The sequence below is a fragment of the Leopardus geoffroyi genome, chromosome C2 (genome assembly GCF_018350155.1).
Source record: "Leopardus geoffroyi isolate Oge1 chromosome C2, O.geoffroyi_Oge1_pat1.0, whole genome shotgun sequence".
Taxonomy (NCBI): Eukaryota; Metazoa; Chordata; class Mammalia; order Carnivora; family Felidae; genus Leopardus; species Leopardus geoffroyi.
In genome coordinates, this window is record NC_059333.1 from 72,933,102 (window position 1) to 72,956,640 (window position 23,539).

Here is a 23,539-nt window from a genome sequence, read left to right on the forward strand (position 1 = left end):
AACCATGAGATCATGACCTGAGCTAAAATCAAGAGTCGGACACAACTGATCGAGCTACCCAGGCGTCCCTAGATGAGTCAGATATTTTAGGGCACAAAAATCAGATAAACACAAGATTCTACCGTACTATAAGAAAGGAAAAAAGTTTACAATGTAAGGAGAGAATAATTTTAATTATGGAATCAAGAAACATTTATAGAGATGCTTTATCTTAAAAGAATAGAAAGGAGGAGAAAAGGCCTCACTGGTGAAAAGAAACAGTGTGAAGATGGCAGAAATATCTCCTAATCTAAGGCCAAAAAACAAAATAAAACATCAAATGAAGCAGCCTCTGTCTACACCCTTTAACTTCACATTAAAATAAATATCCCAATCCCTATATCTATTTGTACCTGCAGCCCATTAACCAATTCTTTTTCCTCTCTCTCTCCTATGATTCTATCTTTTGTTTCAAAATATTCTTTTAAAAAAAAAATAATTTACTGTCAAATTAGCTAACGTAGTGTATACAGTATGCTCTTGGCTTCAGGAGTAGATTCCCATGATTCATCACTTACAGACAACACCCAGTGCTCATCCCAACAAATGCCCTCTTCAATACTCATCACCCATTTCCCCCCTCTCACCCCCCCACCAAAACCTCAGTTTGTTTTCTGTATTTAAGAGTTTCTTATGGTTTGCCTTCCTCTCTGTTTGAAACTATTTTTTAAAAATATGGAAGCTTCACGAACTTGCGTGTCATCCTTGTACAGGGGCCGTGGTACTCTGCATCGTTCCAATTTTAGTATGTGTGTTGCCAAAAGCAAGCACTCAGCAGCTAATATTAAATGAATCATTACCCGGGGTGCCTGGGTGGCGCAGTCGGTTAAGCATCCGACTTCAGCCAGGTCACGATCTCGCGGTCCGGGAGTTCGAGCCCCGCGTCAGGCTCTGGGCTGATGGCTCAGAGCCTGGAGCCTGTTTCCGATTCTGTGTCTCCCTCTCTCTCTGCCCTTCCCCATTCATGCTCTGTCTCTCTCTGTCCCAAAAATAAATAAACGTCGAAAAAAAAATTAAAAAAAAAAATAAATGAATCATTACCCAACTGATTACTGAAATAAACAGTTGTGATAAGTTGTGATATAGAGGTATGAAGTACGAATCTCATGAAAACAAACACTGCTTGAAGATAGGGCAAAAATGTTAGAAAGGCTGACTCTCTTATCCTGAGCATGTGGGTAATTTTTTAGCACTGTTAGTAAAACATAATTTTAAAGGTTAACTTTAAAAATTGTTTGAATATATTAAAAACATGTAAGTTGCAGCTTGTGAAATTTCTCTTTCTATTTGTCCTTGACAAAAGGGCTATCTAATAATCAATCATGACACTATACAGAAGCTACAAAGATGAATGCAACACACCTATTTATAAAAAGCTTATATAAACAAATTTCATTTATTTAGTTCTTTAAGCTATAGCCAATCTAATATTCATTAAGATATTAATTTTTTAATAGGCTTTATTTTTTATTAAGGTTTTTTTTTTATGCTTATTTTTGAGAGAGACAAAGACAGAGTGTGAGCAGGGGAAAGGCAGAGAGGGGGGTAGACACAGACTCTGCAGCAGGCTCCAGGCTCAGAGTTCAGCCGGGCTTGAACAAGATCCTGACCTGAGCCGAAGTCAGACGCTTAACCTTAACCAATTGAGCCACCCAGGAGCCCCAATAGGCTTTAATTTTTAAAGCAGTTTCTAGGTTCAAAGTAAAATCGAGCATAAAGTACAGAATTCCCGTATAACCTATGCCCACACACATGCATAATTCCCCATTATCAACATTTTCCACCACAGTGGTACATTTGTACAAATGATGAACCTACATTGATACATCACAATTACCCTAAGTTCACAGTTCACTCTTAGTGGACACTTCTTAGTGGACATTCTTTGGGTTTTAGCAAATTCATGACATCTATCTACCAATATACAGAACAGTATCACTGTTCCAAAAATTCCCTTTGTTCTACCTTTTCATCCTTACCTCTTCCCTAACCCTAGGCAACCACTGATCTTTGTACTGTCTCCATAGTTTTGCCTTTTCCAGAATGTCAAATAGTTGAAGGACAGGGTATATAGCCTTTTCAGATTGGCTTCATTCACTTGGTAAAATGCATTTAAGGTCCCTCCATGTCTTTTCATTTCTTTTTAGTGCTAAATAAATTCCTCTATCTGGATGTACCACAGTTTACTTATCCATTCACCTACTGAAGGACATTTTGGTTGCTTCCAAATTCTAGCGATTATAAATAAAGGTGCTATAAACATGTATGCAGGTTTTCACGTGGACATAAGTCTTCAACTCATTTAGATAAATACCAAGGAGTGCAAATGCTGGACTGTTTAGTTAAATTTGGTATCTTTTAAAGGCTTCTGTAACCATTGTAAACTATTTTTTGTTTAATCTTCATCTCTATACTTTTCTCAAGTTTTCTATTGTACAAATGACTGGGTATTAAACATCACTTGAACAAATTTTTAGTGGGTACATATAGGTTCCCTGTAAGAAATTCCATAACGTTCTTCAGTTGAAAAGGGGAACAATTAACTTCTAAATCTGAGTTATGGTATCAATCTTACCATTTGGACTTAATGACCTTTTGGTTTTTTTTTTCCTTAATGACCTTTTGAATGGGCAATTAAACTTTGCCAAGAGGCAGCATCTCACAACCAGTATAATAGTTTTTATTCTAACCTATTAAAATTTTTTTCTTAATGTTTATTATTTTTGAGAAAGAGACAGAGCGTGGGCAGGGGAGGGGCAGAGAGAGAGGGAGACACAGAATCTGAAGCAGGCTCCAGGCTCTGAGCTGTCAGCACAGAGCCTAACACAGAGCTCAAACCCATGAACTGTGAGATCATGACCTGAGCTGAAGTCCAACGCTTAACAGACTGAGCCATCCAGGTACCCCTATCCTAACCCATTCTTAACTATTCTCCTAGAAACTATCCTATCAGAGTTTGCATTTCCAAAGTATTTTAAGAGGACTGTCTACTCTCTACATGTTCTAGTTTAATATAAAGGCAATATATTATTGAATGTAACCAAGTTTATTCCTTAGAGATGAAGAAAAATATATAAATTTGACCACCTCAAAATACAATTATCATTAGGCATGAGTCTAAATGTGTGAAACATTTATTTCGAAAGATTAGGCCAATCCAGAATGGTCCAAGGTGGAGATGTCTTGGTGTGACTATTTAAACTTGCTGCCTGGTGCGAAAAACCAGCAGATAAATGGCTATAAATGATGTACCATATGCCTCTGTTTGCCTGGTAAGTCTGTTTTTATGCCTGTTGTCCCACTTTAATTATCAATAGTTTTTTCTTTCCATCAAAAGTACTCCCATTTGATCGATGAGTTACACAGTCTTCCTAATTATAAGGAAATTGAATGGTTTCCCTCTTCTCTCCCTGCCTCACCTCCTCTTGTGTATTTCTTCCCAAACGAGTAACTAAGAAGAGAATCATCAGCTAGAGGATCAGGATAACACTAGATAAAGTGTAATATGTTTCCCAGAAGGTCTAAGGGAGAATTCAGACAAATGAAAAACTTACAGTAAAAAAGAAACAGGTAGTATTAAACGCTACAAAGAAAAAAATTTTTTAAAGGTAAGAAGAGAGAATAATGTCTGGAGTGAATGAGTACCTGCAACCTTGGATAAAAATCTTGGAAGGCCCTGTGAGAAGGCAATAGATAAGCAGATATCTGAAGGTGGTGAGGGAATAAACCATGAGAATATCTAGGAGAAAGAATGTTACAGGCAGAGAGAAGAGAACATCAAGATAAAGGCTCTGAGATGGCCTCATTTGATAGATTTGAGGAACAGGAACAAGGCCAGTATACCCAGTAGAATAAGTGAGGAAGCAGTATGAAGTAGGATTGGAGGTACTGTCATGGACTTTTGGTCCATGGTAAATAAGGATTTAGGCTTTTATTATAAGTTGGATTGAAAGCCACGGAAGGGTTAAAAACAAGGTATTGACACTCTGAAACGAGGATGCTGGTTGATGAGTGAACAGACTGTTGCTCTTAACAGTTTATTCTCCAAAGAATGAAGATGGGGAACCAGTTAGAGGGCTACTGCTGTAGTTCAGGAAAAAAATAATTTGAATTTAGTAGTTTTAGAAATGGCAAAAAGTGGTCAGATCATAAATATAACCTGGACATAGAGCCAATAGGATTTGCTGTTAGACCGAATGTGGACCAAAGGAAAAAAATAATAGAAAATGATTAGAGTTTCTGTCTCCAGCATCTCAGTGGGTGATGATGAAAGAAGATGGGGAGAACAATAAAACTAGAGATTGTTTTTGACTTGTTAGCCTTCAGAAACTTAATTCAAGCAGAGATACTGAGTAAGAAGATATACAAGTCTAATGTACAAGGATTCGCTGTGGGCTAAAACAAATACTGACGTTATTTAAAGGCATAAGACTGGATGAGATCACCTGAAATGTGAATATAAAAAGAGGGAAGTTCAAGGACTGAGTCTCCAGGCACTTGGTTAGCAGTAGGAAGAGGAGGATGATACTGCCAAAGAAAATGAGGTTGGGAGAGTATCAGAAGGGTGGTGTTCAAAAGTCAAATGAGAAAAGAATTTAAAGGAGGGAATAGTCAATTGTGTAAAAGCTGTTATGGCTTCAAGTAAAACAAAAACTGTGAACTGATCACTGGATTTGAAAACCTACTCCAAAAGAGAGTTTCTGGTTGGTTGTTTTAAAAAAAAAAAAAAAATTTTTTTTAACGTTTGTTTATTTTTGAGAAACAGAGAGAGAGCACGAGCAGGGGAGGGGCAGAGACAGAGGGATACACAGAATCTGAAGCAAGCTCCAGGCTCCAAGCTGTCAGCACAGAGCCTGATGCGGGGCTCAAACCTACAAACCATGAGATAGTGACCTGAGCCGAAGTCGGATGCATACGCAACTGAGCCACTTGGGCGCCCCTGGTTGGTTGTTTTAATGAGAGATATCATAAGAGGCACATATGCTGATGAGAAAATTCAGTAGAGGGGGAAAGACAGATAATGTAGTGAAGAACAGAGAATTTCAGAAGTCCCTAAATAATAAAGGGGCTAAGATACAGAGCAGAAGTAAAGGATGAGCTTTAAGAACACAGATAAATCATTTATTTTAACAGGCCCAGCATACAGAGTAAGATCATCAACTAAAAATGAGGGCCAGGAAATGGGTATTGGAAATTTAATGTGCAGCTTTGGAGCCAGTGTGAAGGAGGCAGAGTTGCAATTAACAAAGGTTGAATCTTATCAGTGAAGTGACAGAGGGGCAAGAAAGTTGAGATAATGAAAGGCAGTATTTATAGTCATGGACCAAGGAAAATGAACAAGGCAAGGAGAGAAGTTAGAGCATGAAAGGAGTGATAGATAATAAAAAGTTGAGCTGAAGGTCTTCAGAAGATAAAAAAAGAAAATCATTGTAGTAGGGGAAGTGAGCTAAAAAGAAAGAAAGTGCTAGTCAGATAGTCTGAAATGCTTGCAACTGAGATTTTGTAAGTGCTACAGTCAATGGTACTGAGTTCCTAAATATAACTATTTAAGTGTGTCACTCAAGTGAAAGAAAAAACAAGATTCCTAGAGGTAAGGAGATCAAAGAATTGAGAAGTCAAGATTTTGGATAAATTACACAAGGATACTGAAACTCACTTAGAAAAATTACAGGATTAGTGGGCAAGAAAAGACAGTAAACCAGTTGTTCAAATCATTAATGAGTGGGAGTGACTGAGAGAAATGTAGATGACTAGAAAAGGAGGGGAAGCAGAAAATACTGTCTGATGGCACCTACATTTTTTTTTCAAAGAGAGAGGAGGTACAACCATCCATAAATATCAATGGAAGCACATTGGAAGCACAATGGAAGCAAGGAAGACATCAACTCCACTTGCTGGTCCCATGGTGCATGAGATGTGACAGATAAAAGCTCCACTTTTCCAGAGGACTATAGAAAAAAAAACAACCCAGTATCCTCAGAAGAATGCCAGGCGTCTATGAGCGAAAAAAGGGTGAGATGAACCAACAGAGAAGAGCTGTAGGGTAAAGGAAATTTTGCTGATGACAAATTGGGAGTTCTAAAGGGCAGACTAAAAGGGCTTGGGAGGGTAGAGAGAAATGGGGAGTTTAAAACAGATTAGAGATATATCTGAATCATTCAGAGATAAGAAAATGAATGAGAATGATCAGGAATATTTGTACTTTTTGTGGTGATTAAGTTCAAAAGGGATATAGGGTGGAAAATTAGTTCTGAAGGTATGCTTAGGAAAGCTTGGTAAAGGTGAATAATCAATTAAATTTAGTTGTTTATTTGTGACTGGTTTGGCAATCTGTCTAAGGGAATGTTGGGAAAGGCAAAGTAAAGGAGTTGGTGGTCTCACCCAAGAACTAAGGTGCTCTTTGGGGCCCCTTCCTTACATCCTACAGTTAAAGATGTTGAGGTCTGGGGTTCTTAAAAAAATGCATGGCTTGTACTTACAGCTAACTTATTCCATCAACACTATTTACTGAATGAATAAAAAATGCACTACTCTAGGTGCTGTAACTCCTAATTACCTACATGTGAATTTGTCCATGGATTATCAAAGTTAAGCAATATAATAATATAATAAAATAATAGCTACTAGGCACTAAGTATGATACATATATTAAATCACTTAATAACAATTAACTTAATGAGGTTGATAATATTATCTTCATTTTTTGGACAGTATGTCCAATGCACAACTCTACAAATTAAGCCTTTTATAATCTAGAATGCATCTGCTTAGGACAAATAATACTCTTTTAATACAAATTAGCCTATATATTTTCCCACATGGATATCTGAAAAGTGTTTTCCTGTATGTTAATGTAGGACAGGATTTTTCCTCTTAAAAAGTAGACTATTCAACTCTTATTAAAATTTTATTGTTCTTCTTCAGTTATGACAAGTCATCATGTCTGTTCCATTCACTCCCAAGAAAAGAACTGTGTTGTTTTCTGCTTCATTAGGCATGTCATTTGTCTGGGGGAGGGTGGAATCCTGTTTGATTATTTACACTGATCCATGTTAGGCATTTTCAAGTAGTCCAAAATATAGGAACAGTTGCTAAACATACATTCAAAGTGACCTACCACTTCACAGCTGTTCAAAGTTTATATAACTACTATACTCATTAATAAACACTAGTATCACCCAATAGGCAAAACTTTTTACCTAGGAGCTAATCAAGTATAGCAAAGACTAGAAATACTGTGCTGGAGTTCTTTAAAACCCTCATAAATATATAAATTGGTCCTAGACTGGAAGTGAGCTGAGTGCACTATATAAGTCGGGGAAGGTTGGCATTAAGTGATCCTAACTGGAAGAATAGAGGGAATTCTGAGGTAAGGAAATGAGCGCTTGAAGCACTGTTTTTCTGTATTATTCAAAATTAAGAACTTAAGTAGAATGAAGCACAAAATAGAAAAAACTTAAACCAGAGTAAAATAATTAGAAACTCATCTTAATTTAACATTAAAACAAAACAAAACAAATCCAATGTAAACTTCTGGGATATAATCAAATGACAAAAATGAGAAATAGTTTGTAAGCTGTATAGTTATCATCATTGGGTAGAGATTCAAAGGGGTGAGGAAATCAGGTACATGGGGGATTCATGTGGCTTCAAGGAAATACTAAGAATGGAAGGGAAGAAAAGGGAAGTACAGAAAGAAATAGGCTACTGTGAAGAACTAAAGGCACTTGTGAGGGAAGGAAAATAAAAATAGGTACCCAGGAGGTTTTGGATTAGGTGCTGTATTCTGGAAGGCCACAAACTAAAAAGGTTCTTGGTAACTGAAATGGAAAATAATTCCATAAACATTTATGGAGCACCAAATATATGCCATGCCCTATCCTAGAAGCTGGGGGTCTTGCCAAAGTTTATAACCACTTAGCTTCCTTATAATTTAAAAAGACATTAATGACTTCATACTAAGTTCCAGATATTACAGTAGAACCTGGCATATAATCTGAGTTATTAACGTATTTCCATCACACAAGCAATTTAAATGAATTTTTAAAGTAAATAAATTTTCTTTTTATTTATAAAGGATATTTGGGGGGATATTAAATCAGAGTAATGACTTTCAAATTAATAAAACTTCGTTTAATAGCAACTCTCCAAACTGCTACAAGTATCATGCTGCATAGTTATAAGGAATTAGATTCAAAGTTAATCTTGCTATCAAATCTTAGAAAAAATATTTCTAACAACAGTGAAACAGGAGACCTGGTAATCAGTGCTATTATTTATCAGTTGCAGAACAAAACACTATCATGTACTATCTTCAAAGATATGTAGCATATGCTCAATATATTATGAAATTTCATTAATCTACTTTGCTTATAACAATATGTAAATCCTTCTGGTGCTACAAAATAAAACTGCAAGCCATGGGTCAGTAGATGAAACAGAAAAATGTATTCTAGCATCAACCAAGACCAAAATATGTCTAACGTTCTATCTCAGTCCTATTGTATTTTATCCAGTAAAATGAATTCCAGTGAGTTATAAGAAAAGACTTGGATACACAAAATACCTAACTCATCAGTTAGAAAAACCCATAGAATGAAAAATGATATGATGGCACGCTAGAGCAGGAGAAATAAAAGCTAAAACCTCTGACCTCATGTCTACATTTCTAGAGATGAAATACAAAGATAACGAAAAAGTAACGAAAAGAGATGTGAAAGAAATAAAAACTAAGTCATGTATCAGTATACACAAATGACCTGAAACAAATGGGAGAAAAATAAAATTTTAAATGGCTTTGTAGGATTAATTGCAAATAGTGTTTTTATTGAAAACTATTGTATTTATTTCTATTTTAGTGCAATAGCAACTTTTTCTCCAACTCCTAACTGTAATATAATTCTGTGGTTTCAATAGTTTTATATGTGAACTATTTTGGTTGTCTTTTCATTTGTATGCCCCTAATAAGATGAATTATGTATCCATGGTAGCATGTATGTGTATGTATACATACACAGTACTGTTTATTTATATAAACTACATGTAAGTTTTAAGTCTATCTTTTTTTACTGACAATGGAAAAAATATTCATTTAAGATTAATCTATAATGAATAACAACACCAAGCCTTAGTCTTTGCATCTCTTTTTGGTATGTGCAACTGTAGCAAAAATCAAGTTAGTTAAATTCTTTGGGCAGTAGTCAACCTAAGAGTTAAATCATATTGTGGCCTCTGAAGAAGTTTTGATTATAACTAATATCAGTACCTACATAAAAACAATTATGACTCCCTAATCCAGTAATTCCATTTCTTTCACACATGTAAGCAAAATAAGTACAATTTATCATGTAAGAAATATGACATTATTTTAAAATTAAAACTACTGAAAGAAAATTCAAGTAATCAAAAGCAACAAAGAAGCTGTTGACAGTTTATATTTATTGTGCTGCTTCTAATAAAAAAAGAGATGGCTTTAAAGAAATGTATTTTAAAAAAGCACTGGGATATGTGTATGAATTTTATTAAGTATTACTGATGTCAAATGACAAAAGCATTCTCCTTATTTTTATATGACTATTTCTTATCTTTTCATTTTTACTAAAGTTGAATGAGTATCTATTAAAATATTTTAAAATATGAATAGCTCTCAACCTCCTTTAATGCCAAATAAATATTTCACCTAAATTATTATTAATTTTCTATTTTCCCACTATTTTCAAAACTCATTTCCTCAAAAAGATTTGGTTTTATGTGTTTTGTTTTTTTTTTAATTTGGAAGATTTTTAGTGCTTGGTCATCTCTTTAAAAACTGTCAATTGACTATTTGAAAAAATATTCCTACAATTGTGTAATTTCACAAGTTTAATGCTTTTAAATTAACCCTAGATAATGTATATTTATATAATGTATATTATAGAATGTATATTTATACAAATATATATTTAATTCATTACGTTATTTGAATAAACCATAATTTAATATAACTTTTTAAGATATAAGTATATATAGCAATAGCCAACTACTCCATTTATTCTCAAAACACTAGAAAATAAAAATATTTCAAATTATCTTCTGTTTCTGTACCATAACAATCTCCCCAGCTTATCTTATGACATACAAAAGCTAAACAAACGGGTATTTTCTTTGGTTAGACATCATAGTTTACAGGATTTAAGTCTAAAAATAAGGAGACAAGCATTATTAATTTACATTTTAATTTATGTATCAATGGTTTGTATTTTTAGAAAAGTCCCTCAACAGAATCACAGACTGTTTTGTTTGGTATTACATAAGAGCAAAAGAGAAAATATTTTTTGTTTCCTCTTTCATGCTAAAGACCTACATAGATGGACTGAAAACATACATTTCTGCGTATCCAAGGTTTCAGTGCAGAAGACTATATTTTTAATAACAAGAAATTTATACTAACACATTTGCAAAGTAAACGTAAACCGAAATATACTGAAAATAATTTCAACAAGTGGTATGTTACCTGGGTGGAGCTGGTGGCTACCGAGATGCAGTCAATAAAGCTGTGTCTTCGAGTGAAAAATGCAACTATCTGCTGCCAGCGTGAAGGTTCTGGCTCTGCTTGCAGTTCATCTGATGAACCCTTTTTTGCCCAGTGTTTCTGCTTTGGGCCTACTGAGCCATGGCTAGAGCTAGTATTGCCTCCTCGACTGGCGCGAGAGTATAGAAGTGTGTTGTTCCCGAAAATGTAATTCATCTCTGCAGCCCTGCAGGTGGTTGCCAAGCAGTCTTACTTCTCTACCAGCTGCTGAGTGGTGAATGATCGGTAAAAACTGCAGCTAGAATTACAGCAGCATCACTTGGAGATCAGGGAAAATAAAAACCTTGAGAAATGATGCTCATTTTCTCTGTAATTTCTTCCCATGAAAGAGCTTGTATCTTTCCTCTGTACCTGTTAGTTGTATGATGGCTGAGTTTATATTTGCAGACAAAAAAGACGGCATAAGGTTGATGTCTTTCTCATGATTATTTTTTCACCAGCGTCTGCAGGAACCAAAAGCTGTTCTTTTGTTAGCTGATAACTAGACGGAATGAAATCCAGGAAGTGAGGTCGATTAGCAGGTAAAGAAGGATGTTATAAACACTGGACTACCAAGACCCTTTGGGGCTGCCTGATTTAATGCACAGGGTGGAGAAACCCTGGATTAGCAAGTTTCAATCTCAGTCTGTAGTAAAATCCAATGGCATCTTCACTGCTCAAATTGTAAGTATGAACTGAATTTAAAATACAAAAGGATTCTCTTGCCAACAGTTCTGATTGTTTAAATAATTTTACTAAAGGAGACTCTGTCATTCACATAAATTTCCACATCAGGAAGGAGCTCACCTTAATTAGATTCTAAGTTTTTTAAAGGTACTGTCTACATTCAACTCTAAGCATCTAATAATGATAGAGAAAACTCCATTTGTAATGTGGCATGATTATTTTATGTAATGTATTGGCTCTTAATGCTTTGATAATTGAGTCTGGAGATAGAAACAAATTAATTAGCAAAATAAATATGTGGCTTCTGGAATTTTTGTGTTAAAAAAATAAACTGTTAAATGATTAGCCTAACCTCGCTTATATATCATAAACACTGATTAAAAAGTTATGAATTTTTAAAAATGCAAAAAAACTAAAAGTAAATTTTTTGTTTTATAACCAGTGAAGCATGTTTTATCCAACACTACATAAATAATAGTCTGGTTCACTAAATAACATTGTCTGATTCCTAAGTAGTCATTTTCCTTTTTTCTAAAAAATTTTTAGGGTGGAATGGGGGGGGGGAGAGAGAGAGAGAGACAGACAGACAGACAGACAGACAGGGAGGGAGGAAGGGAGAATATCTTAAGCAGGCTCCATGCTAAGCATGGAGACTAACGCTAAGGTTAGGTCCCACGAGCCTGGGATCACAGCCTGAACTGAAAATCAAGAGTGGCTTAACTGACTGAGCTACCCAGGTGACCCTAAATAGTCATTTTCTAACATATAATACTAGGTCTCTTTCTTTCTTTTTTTAATTTTTTTTTTTTTAATGTTTATTTATCTTTGACAGAGAGACAGACAGAGCATGAGCAGGGGAGGGGCAGAGAGAGAGGGAGACACAGAATCTGAAGCAGGCTCTGAGCTGTCAGCACGGAGCCCGACGCGGGGCTTGAACTCACGCACAGTGAGATCATGACCTGAGCCAAAGTCGGACACTCAACAGACTGAGCCACCCAGGCGCCCCACCAGGTCTCTTTCTCAACAGAGTAGTCCACCTCAGAATCACCTAGGATGCTGGTTAAAAATGCCGACTGGTATCCCCTCCCCACCAGAATTTTTTGGGGTAAGAGGGATATGGAAATTTTCATTTTAAAAAAGCCCCCTAAAGTGACTTTTTTTTTTTTTTAAATCAATCCTGTGTCTTTATTAATGGGAGTTAGAAAGAGACTATACTCGGCAACCGAGGGGTGAGGTAATGGGCAGAAAGGTGGGGTGGGCTCAGGCTCTGGAGATTCAAGGGCAAAGTGATGGTCTAGGAGGGGCCAAGGAGACCAACCAGTTCTTGGCAGCAGCTGAAGAGATACCCAAGGGTGAGCTTTCAGGCACTGGGGCAATCAGCTGGTTCTGCAGGGGGTGCAGGGTAAATTGGCATGGCCTGGAATTTCCCTGAGGCCACCCTGCCTGGTCTACCTAGATCATCCACTGGTCCTGATCCTGTTCATTGCCTTCTATGTCCACCTCACTGACCTCTCCATCATCAGGTGACTCATTGTAGTTATTCATCTCATCCATGTCCTGCATGTCCTCATCAACCTCTGAGTCCTCTTCACTACCCTCCTTATCTTCATCCTCCTCTTCCTCGTCGTCATAGTGCTCTGAGGCCGGCTTGCTGATAGGTACCAGATTGTCTTTCTCTGCAATGCTCTGGAGCCAGGCCTGATGCTGTTGTTCTTGCTGCTGCAGCTCTGTCTCCTCCACGCAGGGTCAATCCAGATTAAACCACAGTGTCTCAGTCACACAGGGGAAGAGTGAGGGAGTGAGGGAAACAAGGTGGATATGGCTCCTAGACTGAGGTAAAGGGCCAGGTGAATCCAGCTTTCAGATGTATTTGGTTTTAGTTATTCGGTTAGTTTGATTAGGTGATGGGATGGAGTAGAAGGTAGCAGGGAAATAGCTCTTCCTTGTGGGAATCAGACAGACCTGGGTTTGAATCCTGGCTCCACCACTTACTAGCTGTTTGACCTCGGCCAAGTCACTTAACCTCTCTGAGCCTCAGTTTCCTCATGTCTAGTTCTACTTTTGCCCTAATTCATTTGACCAATCCTGGGCCAGCTGCTGTACTTCTGTGAACCTCAGCTTCCCGGCCTGTGTCACTGACACAACACCCATTCTTACAACCAGTAAATATGAGGCAAGAGACCGAGGCTCCAAAAGCCCCCTAAGTGACTTTTAAGCAACCTGAAGTTTGAGAACCACAGGCTCCTAAGTCTGTCCTTCTAACACTGCTATATTAGTATGTAATATGTGGTCATTTAAAAACAATATATGAATAAAAGTACTGCTTGACAATATACTAATGATAGACTAATTTAATTTTTAGGTTGCTATAAACTCATCACAAGTCCTAACCTCAGCCATACACTTTTTCAGATGTGGACTGACAAAATCTTGCTTACTGTGTGCTTACCAGCACCAACAAATGCAGCCTAATGGAAAGTAGTATTGGCAAACTATAACCTCCAGATCCATTGCAAACCCTAATTCAGCAAGCAAAGAGACTAATACTCTACAATTCCATCTCCAAAAATACAGATACATGCCCAATAAGGGTTGAGAGTCATGTGGGACTTTTGAGACTTAAGATGCTTTGTGATAGAGATTACAGCACAAAGTTTGGTCTTCTTCCCAAGGACTCTGCAGATAGTAGCTGGCAATTTTGTGGCCCTAGACAGAATGGTTCTAACCATTTGGGGGTAGGGGAAGAGAGGAAAACACTAAGAGTAAACAGAGAACTAAGTGTAGGAAAAAAGTAAAACTTCCTTAAGAAAAAAACCAGAAAAATAACAAAAAAATAGCAGTAATATTGACCAGGTACTTAATTAACAACTAGTTAGTATGATTTCAACGAATGCTCCAGTAATTGGTTTGGCCCTAAATTATGTGCCATGATGATCCAGGTCTGATAAAAACCTGAGATGGGGAGGGAAGCACTAGAATTGATGTAGATTCTGTTATTCTGGATTGGCATGGATAAGGATTTTTTTTTAAGTTTATTTATTTTGAGAGAGAAAGAAAACACGTGCACTCATGCAAGAACACGGGAGAGGTAGAAAGAGGTAAGAGAGGTAGAGAGAGAGAGAGAGAGAGAGAGAGAATGAATCCCAAGCAGGCTCTGCACTGTCAGCACAAAGGCCGATGAGTGGCTTGAACTCATGAAACATGAAATCATGACCTGAGGCAAAATCAAGAGTTGGACGCTTAACTGACTGAGCCACCCAGGCGCCGCTGGATAGGATTTTGTACACAAATGCTTAATGCAAATTTCCTACTTACAGTGCAAACAATTATAATACAGACAATGAACAGTAAGCCATTTGTGTACATAGAATTCCTATCCTAGGGAGCCAAACAGCTGAAAAATAATCTCAAGCTGATAGGTCATGCATTCCATCTCATATATCCTCTAAGTACTGGGAAAAGTACTTTTCAATGCATGGATTTTCAAATCCATTGATATTAACAAAGCAACTATCAGATTTGGAAGGGCTTCTTTATGAAACTGACCTGTTATCTAAGCTACAAAAATCTAGGATCATCTCATCCATTGCCCAGTAGTCAATACATGCATACAAAACCTATGTGTACCTAAATCACAACTGATTTCATAGGATTTGATTGGGAGATCAAAGGTGACCAATTCCTCACTGATTTCTGCTTTAGAATAGCCCTACTCATATAGCAGAGTTGAAAAAACTCTATTCCATTAAAACAAAATTTAAGCGGGGTGCCTGGGTGGCGCAGTCGGTTAAGCGTCCGAACTTCAGCCAGGTCACGATCTCGCAGTCCGTGAGTTGGAGCCCTGCGTCAGGCTCTGGGCTGATGGCTCAGAGCCTGGGGCCTGTTTCTGATTCTGTGTCTCCCTCTCTCTCTGCCCCTCCCCCGTTCATGCTCTGTCTCTCTCTGTCCCAAAAATAAATAAACGTTGAAAAAAAAAAATTAAAAAAAACAAAATTTAAGCAATCATTAGGGAACTTGGAAAGTCTATTTAAAATAATGAATTAAAAAAATACACAATGTCAAAGTCACTGAATTTAACTATTAACATTTAAATATGATTTTAACATTTTTTTTCCTGTACAGTTTTCTTTTAGTCAAAAAATGATGATAATATTAACTATAATAGAACTCTAAACAATAAAGCTTAAGTAAACTGAATATATCCACTTAGCGGATTATTACATAACCTAAAATACGATTTTGAAAAACTTATGACTGTGAGAAATTTATTTCATAACATGAAATGAAAGTAAGGACCATTCAGAAATATATACAGAATAAGTAGGCCCTCAATTTGCTCACCATTCCAAGTTCAAAAAATAAACTCACAAGTCTTCAGGTATAGAAACAAAGGCAAGGATTAAATAATCTCAGTAAAAAATGTAAGAGGTTGAGAGGAAAAACAATATTAAAACTCTAAAACACTAAATAAATAAATAAATAAATAAATAAATAAATAAATAAATAAATTACTAAGTAACTGCAAAGCTAATATAGTGTAAATGCAACATAATAGGTATTTTCCTTACACTTTTATCTTTATGATCTGGCCTATTAAATTTCAAAATGTACAACTGTACTAAGAGAAGACTTTAAATAATTTTTTAAACAAAACAAAAAACACACAGTTCACCTACTTCTCCCATTTCCCTGTGTCTTATAGCCACCAATCTTTTGTCCATATTATAACAAAGATCACTGGTATTTGTCTTTCTCTGACTTATTAGCATAGTGCCCTCAAAGTCAAACCATGTTGTCACAAAAGGCAAAATTTCATTCTCTTTGACCACATGTACAATGTTTTCTTCAACCATTCTTCCACTGATGGATACTTAGGTTGTTTCCATATCTTGGCTACTATAAATAATGCTGCAATGAACATGGGGGTGCATGTATCTTTTTGAATTAGTGTTTTCATTTTCTTCAAATAAATACACAGAAGCAGATCTGCTGAATCGTATGGTAGTTTTATTTTTAATTTTCTGACGAACTTCCATACTATTTTCTATAATGGTTTCACCAATTTGCATTCCCACCAACAGTACATGAGGGTTTCTTGCCAACATTTATTATTTCTTGTCCTTTTGTTAACAGTTATTCTAAAAGGTGTGAGGTAATATCTCACTGTGGTTTTGACTTGCATTTCCCTGATGATTAATGATGTTGGGTATCTATGTTTTCATGTACCTGTTGGCTATCCGAGGTCTTCTTTGGAAAAAATGAATATTCAGATCTTCTGGCATTTTTTAATCAGATTTTTTTTTTTTTTTTTTTTTTTTGCTATTGAGTTGTAGGAGTTCCTTATGTATTTTGGATGTGGCTCCTTATCCATTAATTATCCATGATTTGCCATTATTTTCTCCCATTCAGTAGTATGCCTTTTCAACTTGGTGGCATGGCTTCCTTTGCTGAGCAGAAAGCTTTTTAGCTTGATGTAATCCCATTTAGTTTATTTTTGCTTTTGTTTCTTTTGCTAATGGTGTCATTTTCAAAAAATCATCACTGAGACCTACGTCAAGGAGATTACTGCCTATGTTTTCTTCTAGGACAAGACTAAGCTGAGAAGACTGATGACACAGATGGGTTATTTGCTTAGAAAAACTCTGATCATATACCAATACCTTCTGTCTGAGCACCATCTTGTGGTCAAACTGTATGCAAACCATAAGCTTACCTTAATGCATCAGGGCCATCCAAAAAAGAGAAGATAAAATTCAACAACATTTTAATATATTCCAGAGATGTGAAAACAAAACTCATTTCAAAAGATATGCATAATATACTCAAAATGGGAAAGACTCTATTCCTGTACTAGTTTAATAGGCGTATATTTGCTTATGACTATCTTTTCTGTTACCCTCACTTCTCACATTTGAAAAACTACCAACTACTGCTAGTGATTTCATTTGATACTGTTCTCAGTACTACTGGATGAAATGTATCCAGGCTAGGAGATATACTTATTTAAAATAATTACCTGTTAACACACTGTTCTATCTTCAATTTCAAGTCCTGCTTAACTATGTTTACTTTTGCACATATTGATTTGAACATAAGTTTCCTGGTCATTGACAACAAAGCCAAATATAATTCCCTCAATGATCAATGCAACATCCCATACCAAGCTGCCTCCATGTACCTACTGCCTTCCTTGTCACTTCATCCCGACTTAAATATATTTTGAAACAGGCTGGACTTTTATTTATTCAATTTACTGTTTACCATTTTTCCTAATTCTCAGCTCATTTTCTGTTTTAGGAATCTTGACACTGTTCTTATTATGATATACTATTATATTTATAACTGTTTAAAATGTAAGCTTTTTAAAAAGATTCTTATACACCACAAAAATTTATCCACTATGTCTTTTTCTTCCATTTTCACCATTATACTGACAATTTCTTCCTTCATACTGCCCAGGGCTGGCAAGAAAGTTTCCCTTTCAGAGTCTTAAATCATAATCACCTTCAGGTTAAATAAGGCCTGAATAAAGTAACTTTCAATCACTATCTTATTTCATTCATTATTTCAGTAATAAGAATCAGCACCAGCACTGCAAGAACCTAATAGATTATTTCATAGCACATTTTATGGTGGCAAACCCCTCATAAGGCCACTCATCAGCTCAGGATTGAGGCCCTTCACACCTTACACTTATTTCCGAATAAGTTCCCTAAGCTACAGTATCATGAACCTTCCTGTATTTTTACCCTGATTATCACCCTGCTACTGTACTTATTTTCCCCAGTAACTGCCTTCTCCTCTGAATTGGCATCTTGTGCACACCCTTCAACACTTTATCCAAAAGTCAATTTTCTTTTTTCAGACACCTCCAAAAATTTAGTTTTTCTCTTTATTTTCTCATGTTACATATTGTTATATCTCTCCATAAAAAGTACTAATCACTGAAATCTAACAGTTACTAGCATAGATGTTTAATAAATGTTAAATGTGTATTATTTAATAATCAAAACTAATATTCTAGCAGGTGATATTTTTCCAAAATCATATAATCAACTTTATTTAAAAGTTTTCAAAAATTTACACAATAGTCAATGAGAAAGTTCACTTCTGCTAGATCCTCTACTAGCTATAGGTGCACTCAATCCTCAATCTCATATTTAGTTTAGCAATGCCCAGGGTCAACTGTGAGGGCTTTCCACGTATTCTTTAATGTTCATCAGTTTGTTTATATTTAACTTTTAAAAAGGGGGTGGGACGCTCACTGCCCATGCCTCTGTCAGAATCTGCATATATACAGAAGTAACTACCAAAACACTTACCAAGACTGAGGAGTTGAGTGTGTGCAAACTGGCTTTGCATAGTTTATAACAATCAGAATGACCAGATATTCAAAATATCAGAAACAAAGAATTATACCTACCTGGGAGAATTTTTTGACTAAAGTAATAGGTTATATTAATTCAGGCAACAGAAACTAGGCACAGACTGACAAGAACAGCATATAAAGCAGGACACAGTGCTTCCAATTCAAGTGTTCTAAAGTTATGTTATTCAGAATGAGGATAGAAGAGATTTCTTGACTTGAGATTTTTGTAAGTTAAAAATGTGTATTAAAATTTCTAGGATAACCATTAAAGGAAGAGAAACAAATAGAAATTGGACATGACAAAATATAACCTAATGTAAGATATGAAAGGAATAAATCCCTATTGAGATAGAGAAGCTGAAGGAACTACATTTTAGAAAGGTTCCATTTCTGCTGTTTTTCTACTGGAGCCCCCATTTACTCGTGTTCGATATTTTGCACCTGAGTAAAAACCAGAGACACTAAGTTCCCACTCCAAGGAGGAAACAAGAAAGTTCACCATTCTCTGGGTTTTGTCCTAGGCCCCCCAAACACCTGATAACACCTAAGAAGAGTCAGATCCCAAACATGTTCCAGGATGTTAGCTGTTAAAAAGCCTTGGCTGACACTAGCTAGCATCAATACCCTCTACCTTTGATGATTTATAAAACAACACTTATTACTCACCTGACATTTGCCTCTGATTAGACCCTCTGCTGGATTCCTGAAGGAACACATATCCTGGACCCCTTTACAATATAAACCCCAGGCCCCAAGCAACAAAGACACTCATTCTCCTTTCCTTTCGGAGTCTCACAGACATTCCACCTACTATTCTTTACCTGTCACTTATGCTACTCAGTAAACTCTGCTTTCACTTTCTCCAGCTCCTGTTTGATTTTTATCCTGCACAAAGCCAAGTACCCTTTTGGCTGGTCCTGAAGGAACCCCCTTCTGGATTTTTGGACCACCCTGACTGTATCAGTATGTTTAAAAATTAAGCAACATACCTCTAAATAATTCATGGGGCAAAAATAAGTAAGTAAGTAAGTAAGTAAGTAAATAAATAAATAAAGGAAATGTTAGAATAATAAAAAAAAAAATACATGTTAAAACTTGTGGGATACAGCTAAAGTGATATTTAAAGGAAAATTTACAAACTCAAATACTGATACTATTAACAATAAGCAACCAACTTAAGAAACTAGGGAGAAAAAAATAAACCCAAAGAAAGCAGAAGAGAAAAAAATAATCATGGTAAGAGGAGAAAGGGGAAAAGATAAAAGGAGAATTGTCTATGTCACTAATAGCCAACCGATTTTTTCTTCTTTGTATCTCTCATTTAGTCTCCCAAGGGAAGATCAGACTGCTCCTTACCAAACAAAATCTGTAATTTATATGCAGGCTATCCACACATTTATATTTATAGATGTACATGAACGTGTATATTATGTAGGTATATGTGTGTGTGAAAACAAGGAGGGTGGGGATAGCAGCACATGGGGGAAGAATACAAGATTTAAAAAGATTTTTTTAATGTTTATTTTGTTTTTAAGAGGTGGGGGAGGGGCAGAGAGTGAGAAGGAGACACAGAATCTGAAGCAGCTCTCAGCACAGGAGCCCAATGTGGGGCTAGAATGCACAAACTGTGAGACCATGACCTGAGCTGAAGTCAGAGGCTTAACCGACTGAGCCACCCAGGTGCCCCAAGAACACAAGATTTTTTAAAAAGAGATGAATCTTTGACAAGACCATCTTTTGGCAAGAATGATCAAGGGGGAAAAAAACAAAACAAGGCACAAGTAATTACTAGGAATGAAAAAGGGGCCACACTTAAATATGCTATAGACAAAAAAAAACCTCACAGGATATTAATAATATTTTGAAATAAATATCAAATGGATAAATTCCTAGAAAAAAATAACCTAGCAAAACTATCAATAGAAAATCTAAATGATACTACAACGATTAAAATTTTTAACCAGTAATACAAAATCATCCTTCAAAGAAAATTATAAAACAGAAGATTTTTACTAGGAAAAAAATTATCCTTATTCACAATACATACAATCAACAAATGATTAGTATCCAGAATATATAAAGAACTTATACAAATCAGTAAAAAGGACAACCCAAGACCATATAAATAAGCAAAAATCTTGAGAGTTTATGTATCACAGAAGAGAAAACCTAAATGACCGATATTTTCAACCTTATTATCAAACAGGGAAATGAACATTAAAGTCACAATGAGATACTATTCCAAGCCCAAAATATGGCAAAAATAATAACACCACGCATTGATGAGACTATGGATCATTTAAAACTCAAATATTGCTGCTGAAAAGGTAAAGTATACAACCACTTGGAAAATAATCTGGTGTTACCCACGAAGATATTTATACATAACCTACATTTTTTATAGCATGTTAATAAAAGAAAACTCTAGAGCAGTAAAAATAATCTTAGGAATATAATATTGAGCAAAAGAAGTCAAGTTGAGATTATATACTCATATGTAAGTATATAAGTAGCATATACTTATATAAAATTTAAGATTGGCAAAATAAACAATATATTGATTAGAAATCTAAATGTGTGGTAGAGCTTTATAAGAAACCAGGATTGTGGTTATATCTGAGGGGAGTTAATGCCAGTATTAATGCTCTTTGTCCATAAGTACTAACATTTAAAACAAATTTTTAAAATATTCCAATGTGTAATATTTGAAACATAAGTTATTTCCTTTGTGGGAATTTTTAGGCTTAGAATCACTGAATAAATTCTTTTAATAAAATATATCTTTAAAAGTGTTTTTAGAATGCTAATAAATATTATAAAATTCTTATAACTAAGAAACCAGAAATAAGAGGTAAAAATTCTACATTAAAGAATAGTTCTTTCTGAGCATGAGCTATACAAGTAACAAAAGTAATATATAATTCATAGCAACAAAATAAAGTCATCATTTTACCTTTATTGGTGAAATATGAGAATGGGAAACAAATCCATGGACATTCTCAATTTCTGACAGGTTCTTCTCTGAGACATGAACTAATTCCGGACCTATCACCTCATTAGTGATTTGTGGGGATATGTGCTCTTGAGGAGGTGTATCTTCATCCTGATACCGGTATTTCTGTAAGAAAAATTATTAAATATGAAAAAGCCCTGAAAGGCAAAGTGAGTTCAGTTTGAATCATGGTTTCATAACTAACCAAATACTCAATAATATTTAACTGCATGAAAAGTGTACTGTATGGTTTAATGCAGAAAGTCTGAGAGAAATAGGCCTCCATTTTAAAGTCATTCCAAATTTTAATAAAATTATTTGATTAAAAATAATTCAGATTCTGGGAAGATGGGTGAATAGAAAGCACAAAGAATTTGTCTTTCCACTTAGACAACAATTACACATGCAGAAACTGTCTGATATAACTATTCTGGAACTCTGCAATCTGTTGAAGGCTTGCAACTACCAGGGGAAAACATGGGATGGTAAACTGTGATTAATTTAGGTCAAATTTACCACCTCAATTCATCACAGTACTGGAAGTTGCACCCAGAGCAATTAGGCAAGAAAAAAAAATAAAAGGCACCCAAATTGGAAAGGAAGAAGTAAAATGATCTCTGTCTGCAGATGATATAATGTTATATGTAGAAAACCCTAAAGACTCAGCAAAAAAGCTGTTAGAGCTAATGAATTCAGCAAAGTAGCTGGATACAAAGTCAACACAAAATTCAGTTGCGTTTCTATATATAATCTAAAAAGAAAATTACAAAAACAGTTCCATTTACAATAGCATCAAAAAGAATACAATACTTGGGAATAAACTTTACTTGTACAATGAAAACTATAAAATACTGCTGAAAGAAATTAAAGATGACAGAAAAAAAATGGAAACACATCCTGTGTTTATAGATTGGAAGACTTAGTATTATTAAGATGTCAATATTACCCAAAGCAATTTACAATCTCTGTCAAAATCCCAATGACATTTTTTTGCAGAAAGAGAAAAACCCATTCTAAAATTCATGTGGAATCTCAAGGAACCTGAACTGCCAAAATAATCATGAAAAAGAATAAAGCTGGAGGACTCACACTTCCTCATTTCAAAACTTACTATGAAGCTACAGTATTCAAAACAGTTTGGTACTGGCATAAATACAAATGTACAGACCAATGGAACAGAATAAAAGTCCAGAAATAAACCTTCACATAAATGATCAAATTATTTTCAACAAGGGTGCCAAGACTATTCAATAGGGAAAAGACCATCTTTTCAACAAGCGGTACAAGCGGTAATTCCACTTCTAGAAACTAATCTTAGATATAACACCAGTGAATCACAAACATGTGCATTGTAAAATATATAAAAAATCCCTTTAACTATGAATTTGACTGCTGAAAGTTATTGCACAACCTCCAACATCACCACTTTAAATAACATCCTTCTATGAAATGGTAATTACATGGAAAACAATCAGATTCACATCAATATTTGCCAGTTCATTTAACATGATAAAAGAAATGTTTTTACATGTAAACCTCAAATTATTTTCAAAACCAGTGAAAAGAATTCTCTAACTTTATCCTGAGTAAGGCTGAAGTTATAAATATACTTTAACAAAGTTTAACGTATTTTAACAGTGTTTAAATTTTTTTAACATTTATTTATTTTTGACAGACAGAGAGAGAATGGGGGGGGGGGGGGAGGGCAGAGAGAAAAGGAGACATAGAATCTGAAGCAGGTCCAGGCTCTCAGCTGTCAGTCAGCACAGAGCCCAATGCAGGGCTCGAACTCACAACCTGCAAGATCATGACCTGAGCCAAAGTCAGACGCTTAACTGACTGAGCCACCCAGGCACCCCAACACAGTTTAAATGTTCAATTGGGCAGAAACGAAATCTAAGTA

The 23,539-nt window shown here is 35.5% G+C and overlaps 1 protein-coding gene, 1 non-coding gene and 1 pseudogene across 34 annotated transcripts in view; all 3 read right to left on the reverse strand.

Moving 5' to 3' along the window:
- DLG1 (discs large MAGUK scaffold protein 1) overlaps positions 1–23,539 on the reverse strand; it is a 276,519-nt gene that overhangs the window by 138,190 nt on the left and 114,790 nt on the right. For 26 of the 33 annotated variants that reach the window (XM_045502494.1, XM_045502504.1, XM_045502493.1 and 23 more), the window contains one exon: positions 21,598–21,762. In XM_045502494.1, the coding sequence (XP_045358450.1) occupies positions 21,598–21,762 (165 nt within the window). Of the gene's footprint in view, positions 1–10,531; positions 11,321–21,597; positions 21,763–23,539 lie in introns of those variants that run through there. The other 7 variants (XM_045502521.1, XM_045502522.1, XM_045502519.1 and 4 more) reach the window with 2 other exon arrangements.
- Positions 708–810, reverse strand: LOC123576251. The gene has a single exon (XR_006701270.1). It is a non-coding gene; the product is annotated as a U6 spliceosomal RNA (small nuclear RNA).
- Positions 12,396–13,426, reverse strand: LOC123575965 (annotated as a pseudogene).